Source organism: Taudactylus pleione, unplaced genomic scaffold, assembly GCF_031769625.1.
Source record: "Taudactylus pleione unplaced genomic scaffold, aTauple2 ptg000258l, whole genome shotgun sequence".
NCBI lineage: Eukaryota > Metazoa > Chordata > Amphibia > Anura > Myobatrachidae > Taudactylus > Taudactylus pleione.
The window spans coordinates 2,812,522-2,833,654 of record NW_028284660.1 but is presented as its reverse complement, the minus strand read 5'-3'; the positions used below and the strand labels follow the sequence as shown (position 1 = coordinate 2,833,654).

Sequence of the window (21,133 nt, the reverse complement as noted above, 5' to 3'; positions counted from 1 at the left end):
AAAGTAGTGCCAAGCGTGCGCCTGTGTCATAAGTAAAGGGCCGGCTGGCTTGACCGTTAAGGGTGCTGTAACCCCCGAAAGTACACTCCAGTCCAAACCAAAAAAAAAATTATTTTCTGTGTTTGTGAATTGTGTGCGCAGTAGCCGAACGTGCATCAACAAAGTAGTGCCAAGCGTGCGCCTGTGTCATAAGTAAAGGGCCGGCTGGCTTGACCGTTAAAGGGTGCTGTAACCCCCAAAGTACACTCCAGTCCAAACCAAAAAAAAAATTATTTTCTGTGTTTGTGAATTGTGTGCGCAGTAGCCGCACGTGCATCAACAAAGTAGTGCCAAGCGTGCGCCTGTGTCATAAGTAAAGGGCCGGCTGGCTTGACCGTTAAGGGTGCTGTAACCCCCGAAAGTACACTCCAGTCCAAACCAAAAAAAAAATTATTTTCTGTGTTTGTGAATTGTGTGCGCAGTAGCCGCACGTGCATCAACAAAGTAGTGCCAAGCGTGCGCCTGTGTCATAAGTAAAGGGCCGGCTGGCTTGACCGTTAAGGGTGCTGTAACCCCCGAAAGTACACTCCAGTCCAAACCAAAAAAAATATTATTTTCTGTGTTTGTGAATTGTGTGCGCAGTAGTCGCACGTGCATCAACAAAGTAGTGCCAAGCGTGCGCCTGTGTCATAAGTAAAGGGCCGGCTGGCTTGACCGTTAAAGGGTGCTGTAACCCCCAAGTACACTCCAGTCCAAACCAAAAAAAAAATTATTTTCTGTGTTTGTGAATTGTGTGCGCAGTAGCCGCACGTGCATCAACAAAGTAGTGCCAAGCGTGCGCCTGTGTCATAAGTAAAGGGCCGGCTGGCTTGACCGTTAAGGGTGCTGTAACCCCCGAAAGTACACTCCAGTCCAAACCAAAAAAAAAATTATTTTCTGTGTTTGTGAATTGTGTGCGCAGTAGCCGCACGTGCATCAACAAAGTAGTGCCAAGCGTGCGCCTGTGTCATAAGTAAAGGGCCGGCTGGCTTGACCGTTAAAGGGTGCTGTAACCCCCAAAGTACACTCCAGTCCAAACCAAAAAAAAATTTATTTTCTGTGTTTGTGAATTGTGTGCGCAGTAGCCGCACGTGCATCAACAAAGTAGTGCCAAGCGTGCGCCTGTGTCATAAGTAAAGGGCCGGCTGGCTTGACCGTTAAGGGTGCTGTAACCCCCGAAAGTACACTCCAGTCCAAACCAAAAAAAAAATTATTTTCTGTGTTTGTGAATTGTGTGCGCAGTAGCCGCACGTGCATCAACAAAGTAGTGCCAAGCGTGCGCCTGTGTCATAAGTAAAGGGCCGGCTGGCTTGACCGTTAAGGGTGCTGTAACCCCCGAAAGTACACTCCAGTCCAAACCAAAAAAAATATTATTTTCTGTGTTTGTGAATTGTGTGCGCAGTAGTCGCACGTGCATCAACAAAGTAGTGCCAAGCGTGCGCCTGTGTCGTAAGTAAAGGGCTGGCTGGCTTGACCGTTAAAGGGTGCTGTAACCCCCAAGTACACTCCAGTCCAAACCAAAAAAAAAATTATTTTCTGTGTTTGTGAATTGTGTGCGCAGTAGCCGCACGTGCATCAACAAAGTAGTGCCAAGCGTGCGCCTGTGTCATAAGTAAAGGGCCGGCTGGCTTGACCGTTAAGGGTGCTGTATCCCCCGAAAGTACACTCCAGTCCAAACCAAAAAAAAAATTATTTTCTGTGTTTGTGAATTGTGTGCGCAGTAGCCGCACGTGCATCAACAAAGTAGTGCCAAGCGTGCGCCTGTGTCATAAGTAAAGGGCCGGCTGGCTTGACCGTTAAGGGTGCTGTAACCCCCGAAAGTACACTCCAGTCCAAACCAAAAAAAAAATTATTTTCTGTGTTTAGCCGCACATATATATCAAATCGATATAACATAAATGGAGGACCAAACTTTCTCCGATAAAAATAAAATAGAGAAAGATCAAGAACCACTTCCTCCTAGTGCTGAAGCTGCTGCCACTAGTCATGACATAGACGATAACATGCCATCAACGTCGTCTGCCAAGGCCGATGCCCAATGTCATAGTAGAGGGCACATACAATCCCAAATGGCAAAGTTCAGGAAAATGACCTTGAAAAAGACATTTAAATCAGCTGAAGAGAAACATAAACTTGCCAATATGCCATTTACGACACGGAGTGGCAAGGAACGGCTAAGGTCGATCCCTAGTATGTTCATGACTAGTGGTTCAGCTTCACATGACGATGGAAGCCCTCCTCCCACTAAAAAAATCAAAAGAGTTAAGCTGGCAAAAGCACAGCGAAGAACTGTGCTTTCTAAGAAGATATCACAAATCCCCAAGGAGAGTCCAAGTGTGGTGGTGGTTGCGATGCCTGACCTTCCCAGCACTGGACGGGAAGAGGTGGCTCTTTCCACCATTTGCACGCCCCCTGCAAGTGCTGAAAGGAGCACCCACAGTCCACTTGCTGATATGCAAATTGAAGATGTCACTGTTGAAGTACAACAGGATGAGGATACTGGTGTAGCTGGCGCTGAGGAGGAAGTTGGCGAGGAGGATTCTGATGGTGATGTGGTTTGTTTAAATCAGGCTCCGGGGGAGACAGTTGTTGTCCGTGGGATGAAAAAGCCCATCACGGTCATGCCTGGGCAGAAGACCAAACATTCCACCTCTTTAGTCTGGCAATATTTCTATCCAAATCCGGACAACAACTGTCTTGCCATATGTACCTTATGTAAAGGTGGAATAAGTAGGGGTAGGGACGTTAACCACCTAGGAACATCCTCCCTTATACGGCACCTGCAGCGCGTTCATAAAAAGTTACTGTCAAGTTCAGAAACTTTGGCTAAGACCGTAAGCAGTCCAGGGACACCTAAATCCCGTTGTCCTGTTGTATCCAAGAGCCTGCAAACCACACCGTCAACTCCCTCCTCGTCAATTTCCTCCTTAGTCAGGATCGGAAGTAGTCCTGCAGGCCATGTCACTGGCATGACTGACTCTCCTATCCGGGATTCCTCTGGAGGATCCTGCATTGCTACGCCTACTGCTGCCGCTGCTGCTGTTGCTGCTGGGAGTCGTTCATCATCCCAGAGAGGAAGTAGGAACACCACTACTTTTACTAAACAATTGACCCTCCAACAGTCCTTAGCTAGGAGGATGAAGTACGACAGCAGTCATCCTGAAGCAAAACGTATAACTGAGGCCTTGACTGCTATGTTGGTGTTAGACGTGCGTCCGGTATCCGCCATTAGTGCAGTGGGATTTAGACAATTGATGGTGGTAGTGTGTCCCCGGTTCCAAATCCCGTCTAGATTCCACTTCACTAGGCAGGCGATACCGAGACTGTACAGAAACGTCAGAAAAAGTGTCCTCAGTGTCCTGAAAAATGCCGTTGTACACAATGTCCACTTAACCACGGACATGTGGACAAGTGGAACAGGGCAGACTAAGGACTATATGACTGTGACAGCCCACTGGGTAGATGTATCACCTTACGCAGCAACAGCAGCAGCGTCACCAGTAGCAGCATCTCAGAAACGCCAGCTCGTTACAAGGCAGGCTACGCTGTGTATCACCGGTTTCAGTAAGAGGCACACCGCCGACAACCTCTTAGAGAAACTGAGGGAAATCATCGCCCAGTGGCTTACCCCACTTAGACTCTCCTGGGGATTTGTGATATCTGACAACGCCACCAATATTGTGCGGGCATTACATCTGGGCAAATTCCAGCACGTCCCATGTTTTGCTCACACAATAAACTTGGTGGTGCAGAATTTTCTGAAAAGCGACAGGGGCGTGCAGGAGACGCTTTGGGTGGCCCGAAAAATTTCTGGCCACTTTCGCCATTCAGCGACTGCGTGCCGAAGACTGGAGCGCCAGCAAACACTCTTGAACCTGCCCCGCCATCACCTGAAGCAAGAGGTTGTGACGCGGTGGAACTCAACCCTCTATATGCTTCAGAGGATGGAGGAGCAGCAAAAGGCCATACAAGCCTATACATCCACCTATGACATAGGCAAAGGAGGGGGTATGCACCTGACTCAAGCGCAGTGGAGAATGATTTCCGTGTTGTGCAAGGTTCTCCAGCCCTTCGAACTTGCCACACGTGAAGTCAGTTCAGACACAGCCAGCTTGAGTCAGGTCATTCCCCTCATCAGGCTTTTGCAGAAGCAGCTGGAGAAAGTGAAGGAGGAGCTAAGACGGAGCGATTCCGCTCGGCATGTGGGACTTGTGGATGAAGCCCTTCATTCGCTTTGCCAGGATTCCAGGGTGGTCAATCTGTTGAAATCAGACCACTACATTTTGGCCACCGTGCTTGATCCTAGGTTTAAAGCCTATGTGGTGTCTCTCTTTCCGGCCGACACAAGCCTGCAGAGGTGCAAAGACCTGCTGGTGAACACACTGTCAGCTGAAGCGGAACGTGACACGTCAACGGCTCCTTCTTCATTTTCTCCCGCAACTGGGGCTGCCAGGAAAAAACTTAGGTATCCTAAGCAACCCGCTGGCGGTGATGCAGGGCAGGCAGGACCAAGTTTGGACATCTGGTCCGGACTGAAGGACCTGGCAACAATTTCTGACATGTCTACTGTCACTGCATATGATACTGTCACCATTGACAGAATGGTGGAGGATTACATCGGTGACAGCATCCAAGTAGGCATGTCAGACAGTCCATACCTGTACTGGCAGGAAAAAGAGGCAATTTGGAGGCCCCTGTACAAGCTGGCTCTATTTTACCTGAGTTGCCCCCCCTCCAGTGTGTACTCCGAAAGAGTGTTTAGTGCAGCCGGGAACCTTGTCAGCGAAAGGCGTAGGAGGTTGCTTCCACAGAATGTGGAGAAGATGATGTTCATCAAAATGAATTATCAGCTCTTCCAGGGAGACCAGCCTCCAGAAGGTACAGAGGGACCTGTGGTGGTGGATTCAAGTGGGGACGAGTTAATACTTTGTGAGGATGAGGATGTACACACTGAAGAGGGTGAGGAATCGGTGGATGAGGAGGATGAGGATGACATCTTGCCTCCGTAGAGCCAGTTTGTGCAGGGACACATTAATTGCCAGCTTGTTTTGTGGGGGCCCAAACGAACCAATCATTTCAGCCACAGTTGTGTGGCAGACCCTGGCGCTGAAATGATTGATTTGTTAAAGTGTGCATGTCCTGTTTATACAACATAAGGGTGGGTGGGAGGGCCCAAGGACAATTCCATCTTGCATTTCTTTTTTTTCTTTGCATTATGTACAGTTTGGGGCCTAGTTTTTCTAACTGCCATCCTGTCTGCCACTGCAGTGTCACTCCTAGATGGGTCACGTGTTTGTGCCGCCCACTCGTGTCGCTTAGCATAGTCATCCAGCTACCTCGGTGCAACCTTTTGGACATAAAAACACTATTGTGAGGTGTGAGGTGTTCAAAATAGACTGGAAATGAGTGGAAATTAAGGTTATTGAGGTTAATAATAGCATAGGAGCAGAGAAACCAACAAATTCTGTGATTTTAGCTGTTTTTATGCTTTTTTTAAAAAAAATACAGATCCAAAACACAAAACCCAGAACCCAAAACACGGAAGGGTGGTTTTGGCAAAACCAATCCAGATCCAAAACACGAAGAAAGATCCAGATCCAAAACCAAAACACAAAACACGAAAAGTGGCCGGTGCACACCCCTAATATATATATATATATATATATATATATGTAGGTAATGAGGAGAGTGCATTCGTGAGAAAGGTATCAAAAACAACTTTGCTTCATAACAAAGCTCACGTACATCAAGGTTAAAAATCTCGCCTATCACCTGGTTCTTAGCCCTTAAATAGCCGTTCATAGGACTTCCTGGGTATCGCTGCCTCTGGAAGGAGCAGAAGACGTAACCGCATCTCACATCAAATGGCCACGCCCAACCTGTTTCATCAAGGACTTCGTCAGAGGGTGTGGCTAACCCTTCTATCAGCCTCTTTTATACTCACTACGTCTCTGGTGTTACAATTACAATTAATGTCCAATAATCTAAAAACAGCTGGACCCTCTTTAGAAGGGTGTAGTACCTGAATATCCCTAGCTAGTATTTAAAAGAGCATGTCATTTAAAAACCAGACTGGCACCGAGTAAACTACCTGCAATTAAAAAGAAATGTTGGCTGAATAAAACGAATGGTTTCTTCCCATGTAATAAATGCAAAATGTGCAAATATGTTTGTAAAGATAACAAAAAATTTTATGACTCCCAAAATGAGAAACATTGGTAAATAAAAGGGAGACTTAGTTGTCTTTCAACCCATGTGATATAGATGCTCATTTGTAAATGTAACAAAATATATATAAGGAAGACCAAATGTCATTTATAACTAAGGATATTAGAACATACAAGGAATATCTTGCATAAATTAAAAACTCATAGTGTTTCACGGCATTTTGCCGAATGTTGTAACTCCGACCTTGCAGGGTTTAGTTCAAAAGCCATTGAAGAAATAAAGGTGGATGAAAGAAAGGGATATATTTTGAAGCAGCTGTCAAACTGTGAGACATATTGGATTTATACCTTGAACAGCCTTGTACCATATGATTAAATGAGAATTATGCCATCACTCCTTTCCTGCATGACTAGTCTCAGTCGGTGGCACCTTTGAGTGACGTCCGTTGTTGGATTTTTATCCCAGTCGTCCTCTTATATGGTTTCACCGCGCGACTGGGGTGCATGAATTTTATGTCATTTTCTCACTCATTATTATAATATATATTTCCTTCTTTGTCCTTGTTGTTTGTAAATATCCAGATTGATTAGCGAAGATAAATGAGGTAAAACTCAGAGATGGTGGGTGGAGTATTGGGGGCCACTCATCAATATCTCATATTAATAATATCTGGGTTGATCTGGATATTAGCAAAAATTAATTTTGCAGTTTTTAGTCAAATGGAAAGTGTTTATTAATTATCATTAGAGTTCTCCCTACAAGTATTGATGAATAAACGTCTAATATTAGAGACAGACTATTATTATCTATATATTGATTTTATATGCATCTATATGTATATTTAAAAAATGATATGCTAATTTTATGTCGGATATTTATATAATATATTTCATGTTTCTTTCCTTTTTAGGGAAGATAATAGATATATGTTTACATTTTAAGATAATTGTCAATTTATTTTAGTTGAATGATTTTCCTTTCTTGCTCTATGGATGCATTCTGTCACACGGAACAGCTGTGTTCTAATTATAATTAATGAAAATATGTGTAATTGATACTTTTTCATGTCTTTTATTGATTGTTAAAAGTGTTGATAAAATAATAGAAACAAAGTGTTATAATTTATGTATACTATGTATCGATTTTCAAAGCTGTTTTTACATAATTAGACATTAATTGTAATTGTAACACCAGAGACGTAGTGAGTATAAAAGAGGGCTGATAGAATGGTTAGCCACACCCCCTGACAAAGTCCTTGACGAAACGCGTTGGGCGTGGCCATACGCGGTGACGTCTTCTGCTCCTTCTAGAGGCAGCGATACCCAGGAAGTCCTATGAACGGCTGTTTAAGGGCTAAGAACCGGGTGATATGTGAGATTTTAATCCTTGTTGTACGTGAGCTTTGTTATGAAGTAAAGTTGTTTTTGATACCTGTCTCACGATTGCGCTCTACTCACCTGGGAGATTCTGCGGCAATACATCCTGGAGGAAAGTAACTGGATATAGTGTGGGACATATTGCGCTGGAGTGTACTTCACACCAGTGGAGTAAATTCATCCCAGGTGCCTGGAGGCAAGTTATAATTTGGTGCCCACCGTCACAGCCGCTGACACTGTAATGTAGCATTTCGTACGCAGATACACCCACAGTTGCACCCAGAATATAGGCATGCCATGGAGGAGTGAGATAGAGAGTTGTGGGTGAGGGGGGCACCGGACATGTCACACTGACATAAGAAGCTGCTGCGGAGCAGTGAAACCAATGAGTAGGGAATGGCTAGAGAGAGACAATGGCGGCAGCTGATGGTCTGACATGGAACTCTCCACTAGTGTATGGTGGCTTCTCAGGTGCCAGGAAGGGGTGCCATGTATTGGGCGGCTGTGACAGTACACCACAGGTACATAGTTACAGCCCTAAGTGGGATGAATATACTGTGGGTAATGGAGGAGGTGCCCCTTCAGTGCTGGCGTCCGGCGGCTGGTGCTTCCGTTGTCTCCCATAGTTCTGCCCCTGCTTCACGCCGATTCTTAAATTATATATAGATATATATATATATCTGTTTTTCTATAGCTCCTCCCCCAGTACCTGTACCCACAGTTCCTGAACCTATTGTTCTAGAAAAATAGCCCTGGTCTCAGGTGACCCACCTGGCCCCAAAATTGTACAATTGTGCGAGCACACAGGGGTCTATTTATAAAGCAGTCATTACCCCTTTGTTGCCAAAGGAAAATGTTATCTCTGACGGGTTGAGTATGTAATGCCGGCACTCAACTCAAGAATCCCGACACCAGGATCCCGACACGGTTAACATACCGTCATTTTTTCATCGGTATGCTAACCCTCTCCCTACCCTAACCCTCCCTCTTTGGTGCCTAACCCTTACCTCCCAAGTTAGTTCCTGAACCTAACATCCCCCTCCCTGGTGCCTAACCCTAACCCTCCCTTAAGTGTCTAAACATAACCCCTACGATACTTACCTTCAGCTTTCAGGCAGTCAGTAATCTGGAGCCGGTATCTCAACTGCTGTCGGTACTCCGGCGCCAAGATATAGTCCGTCGGCATGCCGTTTGGAGGCATGCTCACTACATCTCATCTCTGGCGCCTCCTGCTTACCAAAAGGGCTTCTGCAGAGAAATCACATATTTCTCCTAAGTCCCTCTAAGTTAGCCTGTTACCGCAGCACGCTATGGGTATTAAGAAGTGACTCAATTTAGCAAGCAACAAAAATCTGAGATTTACAGTACGTGAGATGGCGTTATCCTGTACCCATAAATGAATACCATAATGCATACTGTAGCAATAGCCTATTAAGCTCTTAGTGAGGAGGAGAGTGCTGGTATATGTAGTGTCGTACTGCGCTGTCTCCATGATGCTCCATTACATCTTTATCCAAGATGGCAACAGTAAAGTAATCTGCGCATGTGTGGCGCCATTTTGGTCACTGTCTTTGAGCCCTACTCATGAGTGAAATATCCCGCACTATTGCACATACATGACTGGACTGTCTGTTGTATGTTCTCCTCAGACCTCGCTACATACTATTGTTATTATGAGTATGGCTGTACACACCAACGCTTGCAAATAAACACAATGCTGCTGTTTAAGTCCCACTGCCTGGTTTGCCTCAATTGCTAGTTTCACTGGTGTCTACTATTATTAATCCATCTGTGTATAACAATATACAAACATATCAACAGAGAGAAGCTCTATACAGACTTTTAGTTAGCACAGGTTTTTAACAAATAGATCCCTAATGCTTACTGTACCTTTACATATTCTTTTTAGTAGAATATTCTTTGCTCCGGTTGTGGGTTTAGGAACACCTGTATAGAAATAAAAATCATATATAAGCATGATGTGATCGATATACTCATAGGTGCCGACTCTTCTATGGCCCCCTCCGGGAGATCCAGACGGAAATGTGTCCTTGAGGGTGGCGGGGATGGGGGGATGCTGAGCATTGTTCTGCTAACGGAGCCACAAATATGATTTTCCTCAAAGCAAGCCCCCAGACTGTTTACTTCAGTGGGGAAGTGGGCAAGATCTGGGGGGGTTGGGGTCTACTCTCCCAAAATAACCCAAAATTTGTGAGTAGGAATGAAAGGATAAACAGATGTGTCCTCATATACCTAGCTCCTAAACGCAACTCAGCACGAGACGACCAGGACGGGTGAGACGCTCCGAGAGGAGTAGCGTGCCATATTGTTCTTTACATTTTGTGTCTTATTTGTATCACAGATGCATAGAGACACCAGTCAGAGTGTACGAGAGACTCAGCTGCAGCGTGTTTAGTAAAAGCCTGCACAGATCAGTGCAATCCATGCAAGCTTCTGTGAATGATAGTGTTAAAAAATTAAACAAATGACATGGGGAATCCCCAAAAGCATAACCAGTACCAGGCTCTGTGAGCAGGTCCTGGTTGTGAAAATACAGGGGATAAAATGAGTAGGGTTCTCCCATATTATCCACAACAAGACCAGGTTCTAACTAGCTGGGGCATAATGCAACAGCAGATGGACACCCTTGATGGGATCCCCCTGCCAAAGCATTCACAACTCCACACTAGTCAGCCCAGGCCAGGAATTCCTCAGGAAGTGGGGGCGCCCTTAATAAAAGGGACCCCCATCCCGAGGAGATCCCACGCTATCCTCCACAACACTGGGTGCAGAGTTGATTGAGTCATAGAAATTATATTGTCCTTTACAGGGATACTATAGGTCCCAGCAAGCCTGTCCTGCTTGTTGGCACTTGGAGTACCACAAGTGCCAGCAAGCCCAGGCACTAAGGGCCATCTGGTACTGTAGTCCTCTTATGAAAGAAATATTAAAATAAAGCCAATACACATACTGTACACCGAGTGTTGTAGTATTTTTTTAATCACACACAGTAAATACTTACCTTTACCTCCCGGGTGCCGGTTGGTCCTCTTCTCCCAGTAGCATCCTGGGTCTTGGCAGAAAAAAAAAAAAACACAGTCACCAATTCCTTGGTTCAGGTCCTCTTCGGTCCATGTAGAATGTCAATAGGCCTTGGAAAATAAAAAAAATGAAAAACCCGAGCCCACTGGACTTAGGCCCTCATTCAGAGCCGTTCGCTATTTGCGGTCGTTCGTTTAAAAACAAGGGGTGGCTATTCAAATGATCCGTACGCACATTGTAGTCTGTTCACACCTCTAAGTCTGAACGAGCGAGCAAAACATACGCTCGTTTATTTGTTAAAAACGCCCCCTGGCCGCTCGCATCATACGTCATGTCCGCTATTTATTAGATTAATCGAGTACATCGACCAGCGTATGAACTGCTCGCTATTCTTGTGGTTGGTGTTTGCTACCACAAATTTGCGAGCAGTTCTGGCTATAAAATAACCCAGTGACGTGAACAATGACGCTGCTGTATTAAATATGCACTCCCTTAAAACGCCCGTTTTGACCTTTAAGCACGCCTGCGTTCGGATCTCCACTCCCCGTTTTCAAGCACCTTCCCTTGTTACCACCCACATACGCCTCATTCTGTCACTCAAAATAGCAGGCACTCGCTATATTGCGTACCAACGATTTTTGGCCGCACTGACTGGTTCGCGCATGCGTACTAAAAACCGTACGCATGTGCAGATGTGCAAACATCGCTCGGAACGAGCGTACTGCCGCTAACGAGCGGCTCTGAATGAGGGCCTTAGTTCTGTACTTTAAGTACAGTACTATACTACGCAAATAATGCTTATTTTCTATAGAAAGCTATGGATGGACTGTTGATTGGCTAAGAGAGCCAAGCCCCTGCCTCTCTGAGCCAATAAACGCTTCTCCATAGACTATTGAGAGCTCAGCTCTCTCAGCTAATCAACGGTCCACCCATGGATTTCTATAGAAAAGACCATAGCTGATGTTTTATTGTGCTTGGATGTGGATAATACGGGCGACTCCTACATCTTTATTTTTTTCCCCCCGTATTTTAATAACCAGGACCAGCTCACAGAGCCTGGTGCTGGGTGTTGAAAATACAGTGGACTTTATACTCCCCCCCCCATATTTTCAGCCCTTAGAGCCTGATGCTGGTTATGCTTTTTGGGGGGGTGGCATACTCAATGTGATTTTTCAGATTTTTATAACACTTTCATTCACTTTTAACACACAGAAGCCTGCATGAATCTCACTGATCTGTGCAGGCTTCTGCTGCCAATGGTTACATTGGCTAACTCACACTTTGCAATGAAACTCAAGTTACAATTTGTGAGCTTTCCCACAATAGCATAAATCTCTCATATGGTCTTGCACTTAGGATAAACTCACACTTTCCAACTCACAGGCTATTACATACTGCGAGTTAAGGTACAAACTTGCATCATACTCGCAGCGAGACAATGCGAGTCCATACTCGTACAAAAACTCGGAACTTATTACATACCCTCTCAATCTTACACAGATGCACAAATGTCACACATCACATTGATCAGTATAATCTAGTAAAGTAGTTTTGTTGCTCATAGATGTTTTATTTATGCGAATAAGACACATATTTTGAGCGAGAAAGACACTTGGTGCGACCCAGTCGCCGTGCCCTGGCACGCCAAGAGGGGCTAATGGCAACGAGTGAAGCCACAGTATAAAAAGACACATCTGTGCAAGCCAACAAGGAGATACTTTGTCATTGGCGTTTTTAGAAATACTACATGTAGCAAAATAGACAAATATTTAATGACAACCACAAACTGTTATGATATTGTTTGTATCCCAGGTAAATGAGCATAAGCCAAGCTATACTAAGGGGTCAATTAGCCATGATGATCTCGCGGGTGCGAGTCATCGCGGCAGTGGGCGCAATTTATGGCAACCTGGATCCGCTGAAAATTGCTCGAAACCCCATAGGACTCCGAGCAAAATTCTGCAAATTCAAGCTTGGAGCGGGCCGTGAAGGGTGCGAGGGGTTGCGGTGTTGTAACGCTGTTGCAACGGCAACTCGCTCCCTTCGCATGTAATAGGATTGACCTCTTTACACCGAAATATAAACAATTGTACCTACACTTACAACAGAAGGAAATACAATGTATATGTAGAAATAGCCTTGGGATACTGTACATAATGTGACACAGTAATTATCTCCAGGGGCGGTCTGGGCCGGGGGGCAGGGTGCCATCTGCCTCCCCCCCCCCCCCGGGCTGGTACAATTTTAACACTCTGGGGCCGCAGGCAGCCTGTAGTCAAATACTACCCACAAATTGTGGGTGGCTGGGAGGCTGGCATGGGATGTTCCCCGGCCGCTCGTGTTATATCACGCTACATTAAATTAGCAGGGGCGGTGGATGTGTATCTACCCCTGTATTAGAGGCCGCTGCGCTGCGTCAGCCCAGGCAGGCTTTGCTTTCTCTTAACCAGCAGCAGCGTCGGACCAGCAGCCAACCCCTGCTGCTCTCTGAGATCCCTCCCACTGTCCTTGGTGGAGGAAGTGGCCTGTGCAAAGGCAGCGGCTTAGGGAACCTGCCAGCCCAGCAAGTACCCCCTGCACCCTCTATAATCACCAGTTTGGGGGACTTTACTAGCCCTCCCAGCACTGCTAATGCACAGTGATGTCTGCCTTCGCATCACGTGACGTCACTTCGTGTGATGTCACATAAGTGCCGCACGCCACCACTGCACCCTGAAGTATTCCGGCGGCCGGCCCCGACTTTGTCCTCCAGCACAGGCAGGCTCAGCAATGTTGCTCCGTGAAGGCGGCCTGGCAGCAGCAGTCCTGAGGTAATAAGGTGCTTGTAAGTACTGCTGGCCAGGCTGCTGCTTTATACTAGTATAAATTGTACATAATGTAGGGCAGGCTGAGTTACTAATAAAAGTTTAATAATTATATATAAATATATATTTTGAGTATACTTTCACAAATGGGTAATATATATATTTATATATATATACACACACACACACATACACACGTGTGCGTGTGTATATATATATATATATATATATATATTATATACCCTGTATGTATATATATACATATATATATATATTCTGTGTGTGTGTGTATGTATGTGTGTATATATATATATATATATATATATATATATATATACACACATCCCTGTGGTCTAAATGAAAGTTATGAGTTGACACCCTTTTAATGAATTTGTATGAATTTTTTATAAAAAATTTTTACACTATCATGTGATTTAATATATGTATTTTTAAGCTAATATAACCTTGGGTTTTATAAAATTTATATTTTATCATATATTATAAATTATATATATTTTTAATATTAGCTATTATATCTAATGGTATTTTATGATAATAGCTATATTGGGTCTTGGAAAATGCAATCTTAAATGTTAAGGTATACAGTTAATTTATTTATAATATGTAATGCTGCCTGATAGAAATATGAAACCTCCGTTTTGCTTTAGGTAATTAAAGATATGGGTATAAAACTGGGGAAGAGGTTTCTCTCATGTTATCCTCCTGACGAAGTCCAGCTATTTGAGCGCAGTGGACGAAACGCGTTGAGGAAAGGGCTACCTACGCTTACTGACTTTGGCCAGTCGCCAGATAAGCTTTCTGAAAATTTTTTTAAATGTAATTGTTTCTATATATGTGTGCTCACGTGTGTGTAGTAAAAGTTGTATTTACTGTTACACTATGAGAGTGTTCTTTCTCTCTCCCTATACATACTGGGTTCGGTGAGACACTGTGGACTGATGTATATTGATCCGCTTTTGTGGGACCAGCAGCGACATCCTGATAAAGACCACACAATATAGGCCTATATTTAAGGGCAATACGATACACATAATATATATGTGTGTTGCGTGAAACGAACTTCCATAAAAACTTTATTACACTATGAGGCGCTTGTTTCCATCTTTTTTTATATTTTTAAGAATCATTGAGGACTGTACAACAAAAGCCACAATGGGGAAACTTCGAGCAGCCGCCTATTGAATTGGGAGTAGTGTCATAATGTGGAGTTGCAATACAGAGACGATACTCTGGGACTATATATCTGTTTGGTGTAGCGCTGTGATCAGTATCATATTATTTTGTGATTTGTTGTTTGACTGGTTAGCTGCTCACTATACTATTGTTTATTTCACCTTATAAATATGTTCAGTGGAAATATTCGAGGTGACAATAGAACAGGTATATGTAAGAGAATTTTTAATGAGGATCAGGATATAGATCTTCCAAACCCAGATCAGGGCCTGGATGACCTGTTCTGGGATGTGGAAAGATCATTAAATAAAGAAATACGAGTGTGGTGGGATATAGCCATTTTGGAACAATACGTCACAGTGGGGCGTATACCAATGGGTCTGTGAATAGTAAAAAGACCAACATTTGGCTTAGATAATGAAATTTTTCTAAAAGAATGGGATAAGATATTACATGAAAGCTCCCTTAAACTTATGAAACTTATAGTAAAAGAGAAAAAAACAAGGCAATTGAGAGAGAAATTAAAAGTAAAGAGATCTTATTGGAATCAAAGAAAAATGATGAAAATTTTAAATCCAATCTATTGGCTCTTAATAAGAAATTGGTTATACAGACTAAAGAGAGAAAGTTTCTTAGAGACAAGGCAGATTATACCAATAACAGAATTCAGGATTGGAGCAAAAATAGACAATTTTTGCCCACCAGATATGGTCAAGACCACTCCAACATTAATCAAAATAAAAAATTATATGTCCCTACTAATAGGAATGAATGGGTACATATACCGCAGAAATCTAAACGCTATAAACCTACTAGCAATATCACAAAGAGACATATGTATTCCACAAAGTAATAGATTCTCTGCGCTTAATAGAATGGATTCAGAGGAAGAAAGTGACTGTCACACACCACCCTTAACTACACACCCTCGGGAGAGATACACCAAGTACCTATTCAAAGAGGAATCTGTGAAGGCGTCGCCATTAAAAAGAAGATATCGAGGAGAAGAGGAACAAGAGGAGGAAGAAAGAAACCAAAAAAGAAGGAACCTGATATAATTAGTAATGAGATCCTCCGGAAACAAGGTATTTTCAACAGAAGTGTCACTTTTGAAAAAAGGCTTCTCTTTTGCTCCAATGTCCAAAATGAACAAGTTTCAGATGTTTGTCGATTTGAATAAATTTCCGAGGAATTTGACTTTAAAACGGAATCTTATGAAAAAAGAATCAAGCGTTATAAAGAACTATGAGGAAATATCTAAATCAGGATTGAAACCCCCGTCTAAATATTATCCTCTGGAATCTAGGAGTACTCAGATAGAGACTTTCTATGAGTTAGCAAAAAAAGAATTGAATGAATTAGAGGATAAAAATTTGAAGAAATTCAATATGACTAACTTTGAAAAGGAAGCCCTAAAAAAACTTAAAAGTAATGAACAACTTATATTTAAATCAGAGACAAAGGAGGAGGATTGGTAATATTAAATAGGGAAGACTATATTAAAGAAACAAATAGATTATTAGGTGATGTGGTTTCATATAGAAAATTGGAACAAGACCCCACCTTGACATTTGTGGAGGAACTTCGCTGCATTTTGGTAGAAGCAATGCGTAAAGACATCATTACTAAAAATTAGTATCAATTTATTATTAAAAACAATCCGGTAATCCCTATCTTTTACCAATTGCCAAAAATACATAAGGATATGAATAATCCTTCGGGGCGCCCAATAGTGGCTGGCATCGATTCTCTGATGTCCGGATGTTCGGAATATGTAGAGAAATTTTTGAACAAATATGTACAGGCATTAAAGTCCTTCGTAAAAGACACAACTGTCATATTACAGATTTTGGAGAAAATGCAATGGCAGCCTGCATATAAATGGGCTACAATCGATGTGCAATCGCTATATACATCTATTCCACACGAGAAGGGGGTACAAAGCTGTCGGGAATTTCTGGATAAAGACGAGAATCTTGAATTAGAGCATAAAGATTTTATTTGTCTTTTAATAAAATTCATTTTAACTCATAATTATTTTAAATTTTTGGAGAATTTTTTATTCAAATAGAAGGAACAGTGATGGGGACAATGTTTGCTCCCAGCTTCGCCAATTTGCATATGGGGAGCTGGGAGGAGAAGTACATCTATGGTGATCACAGGTATAAGAATCAATTAGTGCTGTATGCAAGGTATATAGATGATATCTTAGTAGTATGGAACGGTACAGAAGGAGAATTTAATGAATTTATGGAGTATTTGAGAATGAACGAATACAATTTGTCATTCACATCTAAATTCAGTCATGATGAAATAGAATATTTGGATCTAGTGTTAAGTAGCAATGGTCAAAAAATTACAAGCCGTAACTTTATTAAGCATGTAGACTCGAATAGCAATGTGCATTACAGGAGTGGCCATGCAAATCACTGGAAAACGAATATACCATATTCTCAGTTTTGCCACATACGAAGAAAATGTACGGATGACCACACTTGTCAACAACAAATAGAAATTTTTTCGGATAGATTTAGAGAAAAGCTATATCCGAAAGATACTATACAGAGAGCGAAAAATAAAGTTAGGGGAGTGAAAAGAGAAACTTTATTACAATATAAAAAGAAAGAGAATAGTGGAAGAAATGTGATCTTTGTTACAGAGTACAATAATAAAGAGAAAGAAATCAAAAATATTTTAAATAAACACTGGGAAATTTTAAAAAGTGACCCCATTTTAAATCAAGTGTTACCAGTTAAACCCATGATAGCATTCAGAAAGGCAATAACCTAAAGAATCATCTAGCACCAAGCACTTTAAGGCCCTTAGGGAAGAGCACTATGCACTTTCTTAAAAATAATGGCTTTTTTAAGTGCACAAATGGTAACATGTGCAAATTTGTTGATAACAATCATATTTATTTTTTTAATTATGATGATACAATATCTTATAATATAAAAAGCAAAATGAATTGCCTTTCCTCTTGGATTAAATATATGTTGGAGTGTCCGTGCCATCTTAAATATATAGGGAAGACAAAAAGGAATGTCAAACTCAGGATACAAGAGCATGTTAGGGCCATTAAGAACAAAGGGGTTAACCATTCTGTCACAATGGGGACCCAATAGGTCTGAAATATAAAGCAATTGAATGTGTACAATTGAATGAACGAGGGGGTGACAGAGATAAAAAAAATGTCACTACGTGAGATGTTTTGGATATTTACTTTTAATACAATGACTCCCTGTGGTCTAAAGGACAGTTATGAGTTGACACCCTTTTTATGAATTTTTATGAATTTTTTATAAAAAATGTTTACACTATCATGTGATTTAATATATGTATTTTTAAGCTAACATAACCTTGGGTTTTATAAATTTATATTTTATTATATATTATATATATTTTTAATATTAGCTTTTATATCTAATGGCATTTTATGATAATAACTATATTGGGTCTTGGAAAATGCAATCTTAAATGTTAAGGTATACAGTTAATTTATTTATAATATGTAATGCTGCCTGATAGAAATATGAAACCTCCGTTTACTATACCCAGGATTCGCTATATTGAATGTAGAATCAAACTACAACAAAATGGCGTCCACCATACAAACATTATGTACTCCAAGAAAATGGCCACCGGCTGCTATGTAATAGCATGTAGTGACTGATTATCACTAGAGCACGCACCGCTGAGACGGGCAGTGCATGAGAGGTAGGAGAAGTAGAGGGAGGTTAGATGGGAACCTCCACGATATTAGGCTATCCCGCGCATGCGCGGTTGGGTCTAAAATGGCGGCGCCCATCGGAAATCCGTTCTGACCATGTATGGGCTTTAGGTAATTAAAGATATGGGTATAAAACTGGGGAAGAGGTTTCTCTCATGTTATCCTCCTGACAAAGTCCGGCTATTTGAGCACAGTGGATGAAACGCGTTGAGGAAAGGGCTACCTACGCTTACTGACTTTGGCCAGTCACCAGATAAGCTTTCTGAATTTTTTTTTAAATGTAATTGTTTCTATATATGTGTGCTCACGTGTGTGTAATAAAAGTTGAATTTACTGTTACACTATGAGAGTATTCTTTCTCTCTCCCTATACATACTGGGTTCGGTGAGACACTGTGGACTGATGTATATTGATCCGCTTTTGGGGGACCAGCAGTGACATCCCGATAAAGACCACACAATATAGGCCTATATTTAAGGGCAATACGGTACGCGTAATATATATGTGTGTTGCGTGAAACCAACTTCCATAAAAACGTTTTTACACTATGAGGCACTTGTTTCCATCTTTTTTATATATATACAGTATATAGGTATATATATATATATATATATATATATATATATATATATAACACTGTGGGCCTGATTCAGAGCCGGCCCTCTGTTTTTTTAAAGAGTGGCCTCCTGACCACCCACAGCTATAGCGAGTGAGCAGGAAGATGGTCACGATGGTCAAGACCATCGCGACCATAGGGCTTGCGACGAGACCCTTGTGGTAGGGTCTCGTTGCCGCAAGCCCTTGAGTGCTTTTGGCTCTAACAGCCACGTCCCCGGCCCGCCCACCAAAGGGGGCGTGCTGTCACTCAACATCGACAGCACGCTACCTTTGGTACGAGACCCGGAGTGACGGTTATATATAACACTGTGGGCCTGATTCAGAGCCGGACGCTCTGACAGAGCGCTCGCTCTGAATCAGGGTCTGCCCTCTGGTTTTTTAGAGCGGCCTCCTGGCCTTTCGGCCCTGACTTGAAGTAGCCAGAACTCACATTTAATTATACTGCAACACTCGGGTGCTTCAAGAGTTTGGGAGTCACAAATCCACCATGTGTCCCAATCTTTATACAATCACACTCCTTTAATAATAAAAAAAAAACTTCTTTTTGGGGTCTATGTACTTATAATCGTGGACCAGCCGCGATTATTATGTACTTAACTCGCTGGGGATATTGCATTTTTTATATAAATATCCTGGCTATGTACTACAGGGAACCCTGGCATTTAGGAGAACTCTTTCACAGAGGGAAGTATATTGTAAATACATATAGAGAGCATGTTTGATTTTTGGATGTCTGAAATACCCTCACTGGGCCAACAATGGTACAGCAGGATCCCAATCGCATTCTTTGTTTACAGCTTACTTGTAGTTTCCCCCAGGAGACTTAGGGTTAGGCTGCGGGGAAGAAGGGGTTAGGTTTAGGCACTTGGCGGGGAGGTTAGGGTTAGGCACCCCTAAGGGAGACTTAGGGTTAGGGGTGGGGGGGTTAGGTTAGATATATTCACCTTAGTGAGCGATCGGGATTTTCACCCCTGCAGGGCTGCCGCTGTCAGAATTAGAACCGCCGGCCATGCTAATTCCATGTGGAGATGAAGTGCAGTGATATTGTGATGGGAAGTAGTGTTGGGAGGTAGTTCAGTGATATAGTATGGGGAAGTAATGATAGGCCCTTCCTAAATTTCAGCTCAGGCCCATGTGGACCTTAATCTGGCACCGGGTACCAGGAGTGGAGTCTGAGCATCTGATGTCAGTAAGGGCAGGCCATGCACCATGGGGTTGTGGGTAGGGGTGGCTGCCTCTCCCTGCAGCAGAACCTGTTTGAGAACTGAGCCCTTACAAGTTTTGCTATGGGATCCTCAAAATTCTAGTTACACCCCTGCCTAAGGTTAGTATTGCATGGAAAACAGTGGGGGTGGCTAGAGAGAACTGGGCTACAGAGGTGTGTGTGGTCCTCTGTGTGAGGTTTCCATTCCAGCAAAAGAAGAACAATATCTGGTGGTTCTAATTGGGAAGTACTTAACAATTGGAAGGAGGAAAGTACTTTATTTGTCAGGGGAACTCAACATGATATATGAATATCTAAAAGTTAACTTTTTAATAGGTATGCATTCAATAATGGAGGTCAAACTCAAATGGTCTCAGACAGGGCAATTTTTCAGCAGGAACTTCATTCCTGAACCTCTCAATAACGATGACATATTGTCCTGGCCAAAATGTATTATCAGATAAGTTTTATTTTAAATTCCCTTGTGAGTACCTTCTTTTAAATAAAATGTATGATATACCTCATGTTTTAACGTGCAGTAGCACTTTCGTTGTTTACATTATCGTGCACCCATGTGCCCTTTCTTACCACCAGGAAGTTTAGTGAGCGCATGGCAGCTCACAGATCTGCCATACATTTAGCACTGGGGGGTAGAACTATTGACCAACCAGTCACAAAGCACTTTAAAGAGCAGGGTCATACACTGGCCTCTTTGAAGTACTTTATCATTGATCATGTACTGCCTTCACCCTGTGGAGAGGACAAAGCGAGTCTTCTGATTAAAGAGTCACAATGGATTTTGCGTTTGGACACCATCAGTCTTAAGGGTCTAAATGACAAAAGTAATTGGAATTGTATAACTTAACTACTTGTGGTAATTATATGTCAGTCTAATAACTTGATTATGAGGAATGCTCTCCCTATATTTTGTCAACTTTTTTTTTTTCCACCTTTATTTCTTTTTCAATTTTTTATGTAT

General features: G+C 42.5%; 1 protein-coding gene across 5 annotated transcripts in view; it reads right to left on the bottom strand.

The window, feature by feature from the left end:
- LOC148514811 (uncharacterized) overlaps positions 1–21,133 on the bottom strand; it is a 188,347-nt gene that overhangs the window by 51,587 nt on the left and 115,627 nt on the right. For all 5 annotated transcript variants that reach the window (XM_088480937.1, XM_088480939.1, XM_088480941.1 and 2 more), the window contains one exon: positions 9,453–9,509. In XM_088480937.1, the coding sequence (XP_088337063.1) occupies positions 9,453–9,509 (57 nt within the window). The remainder of the gene's footprint in view (positions 1–9,452; positions 9,510–21,133) is intronic.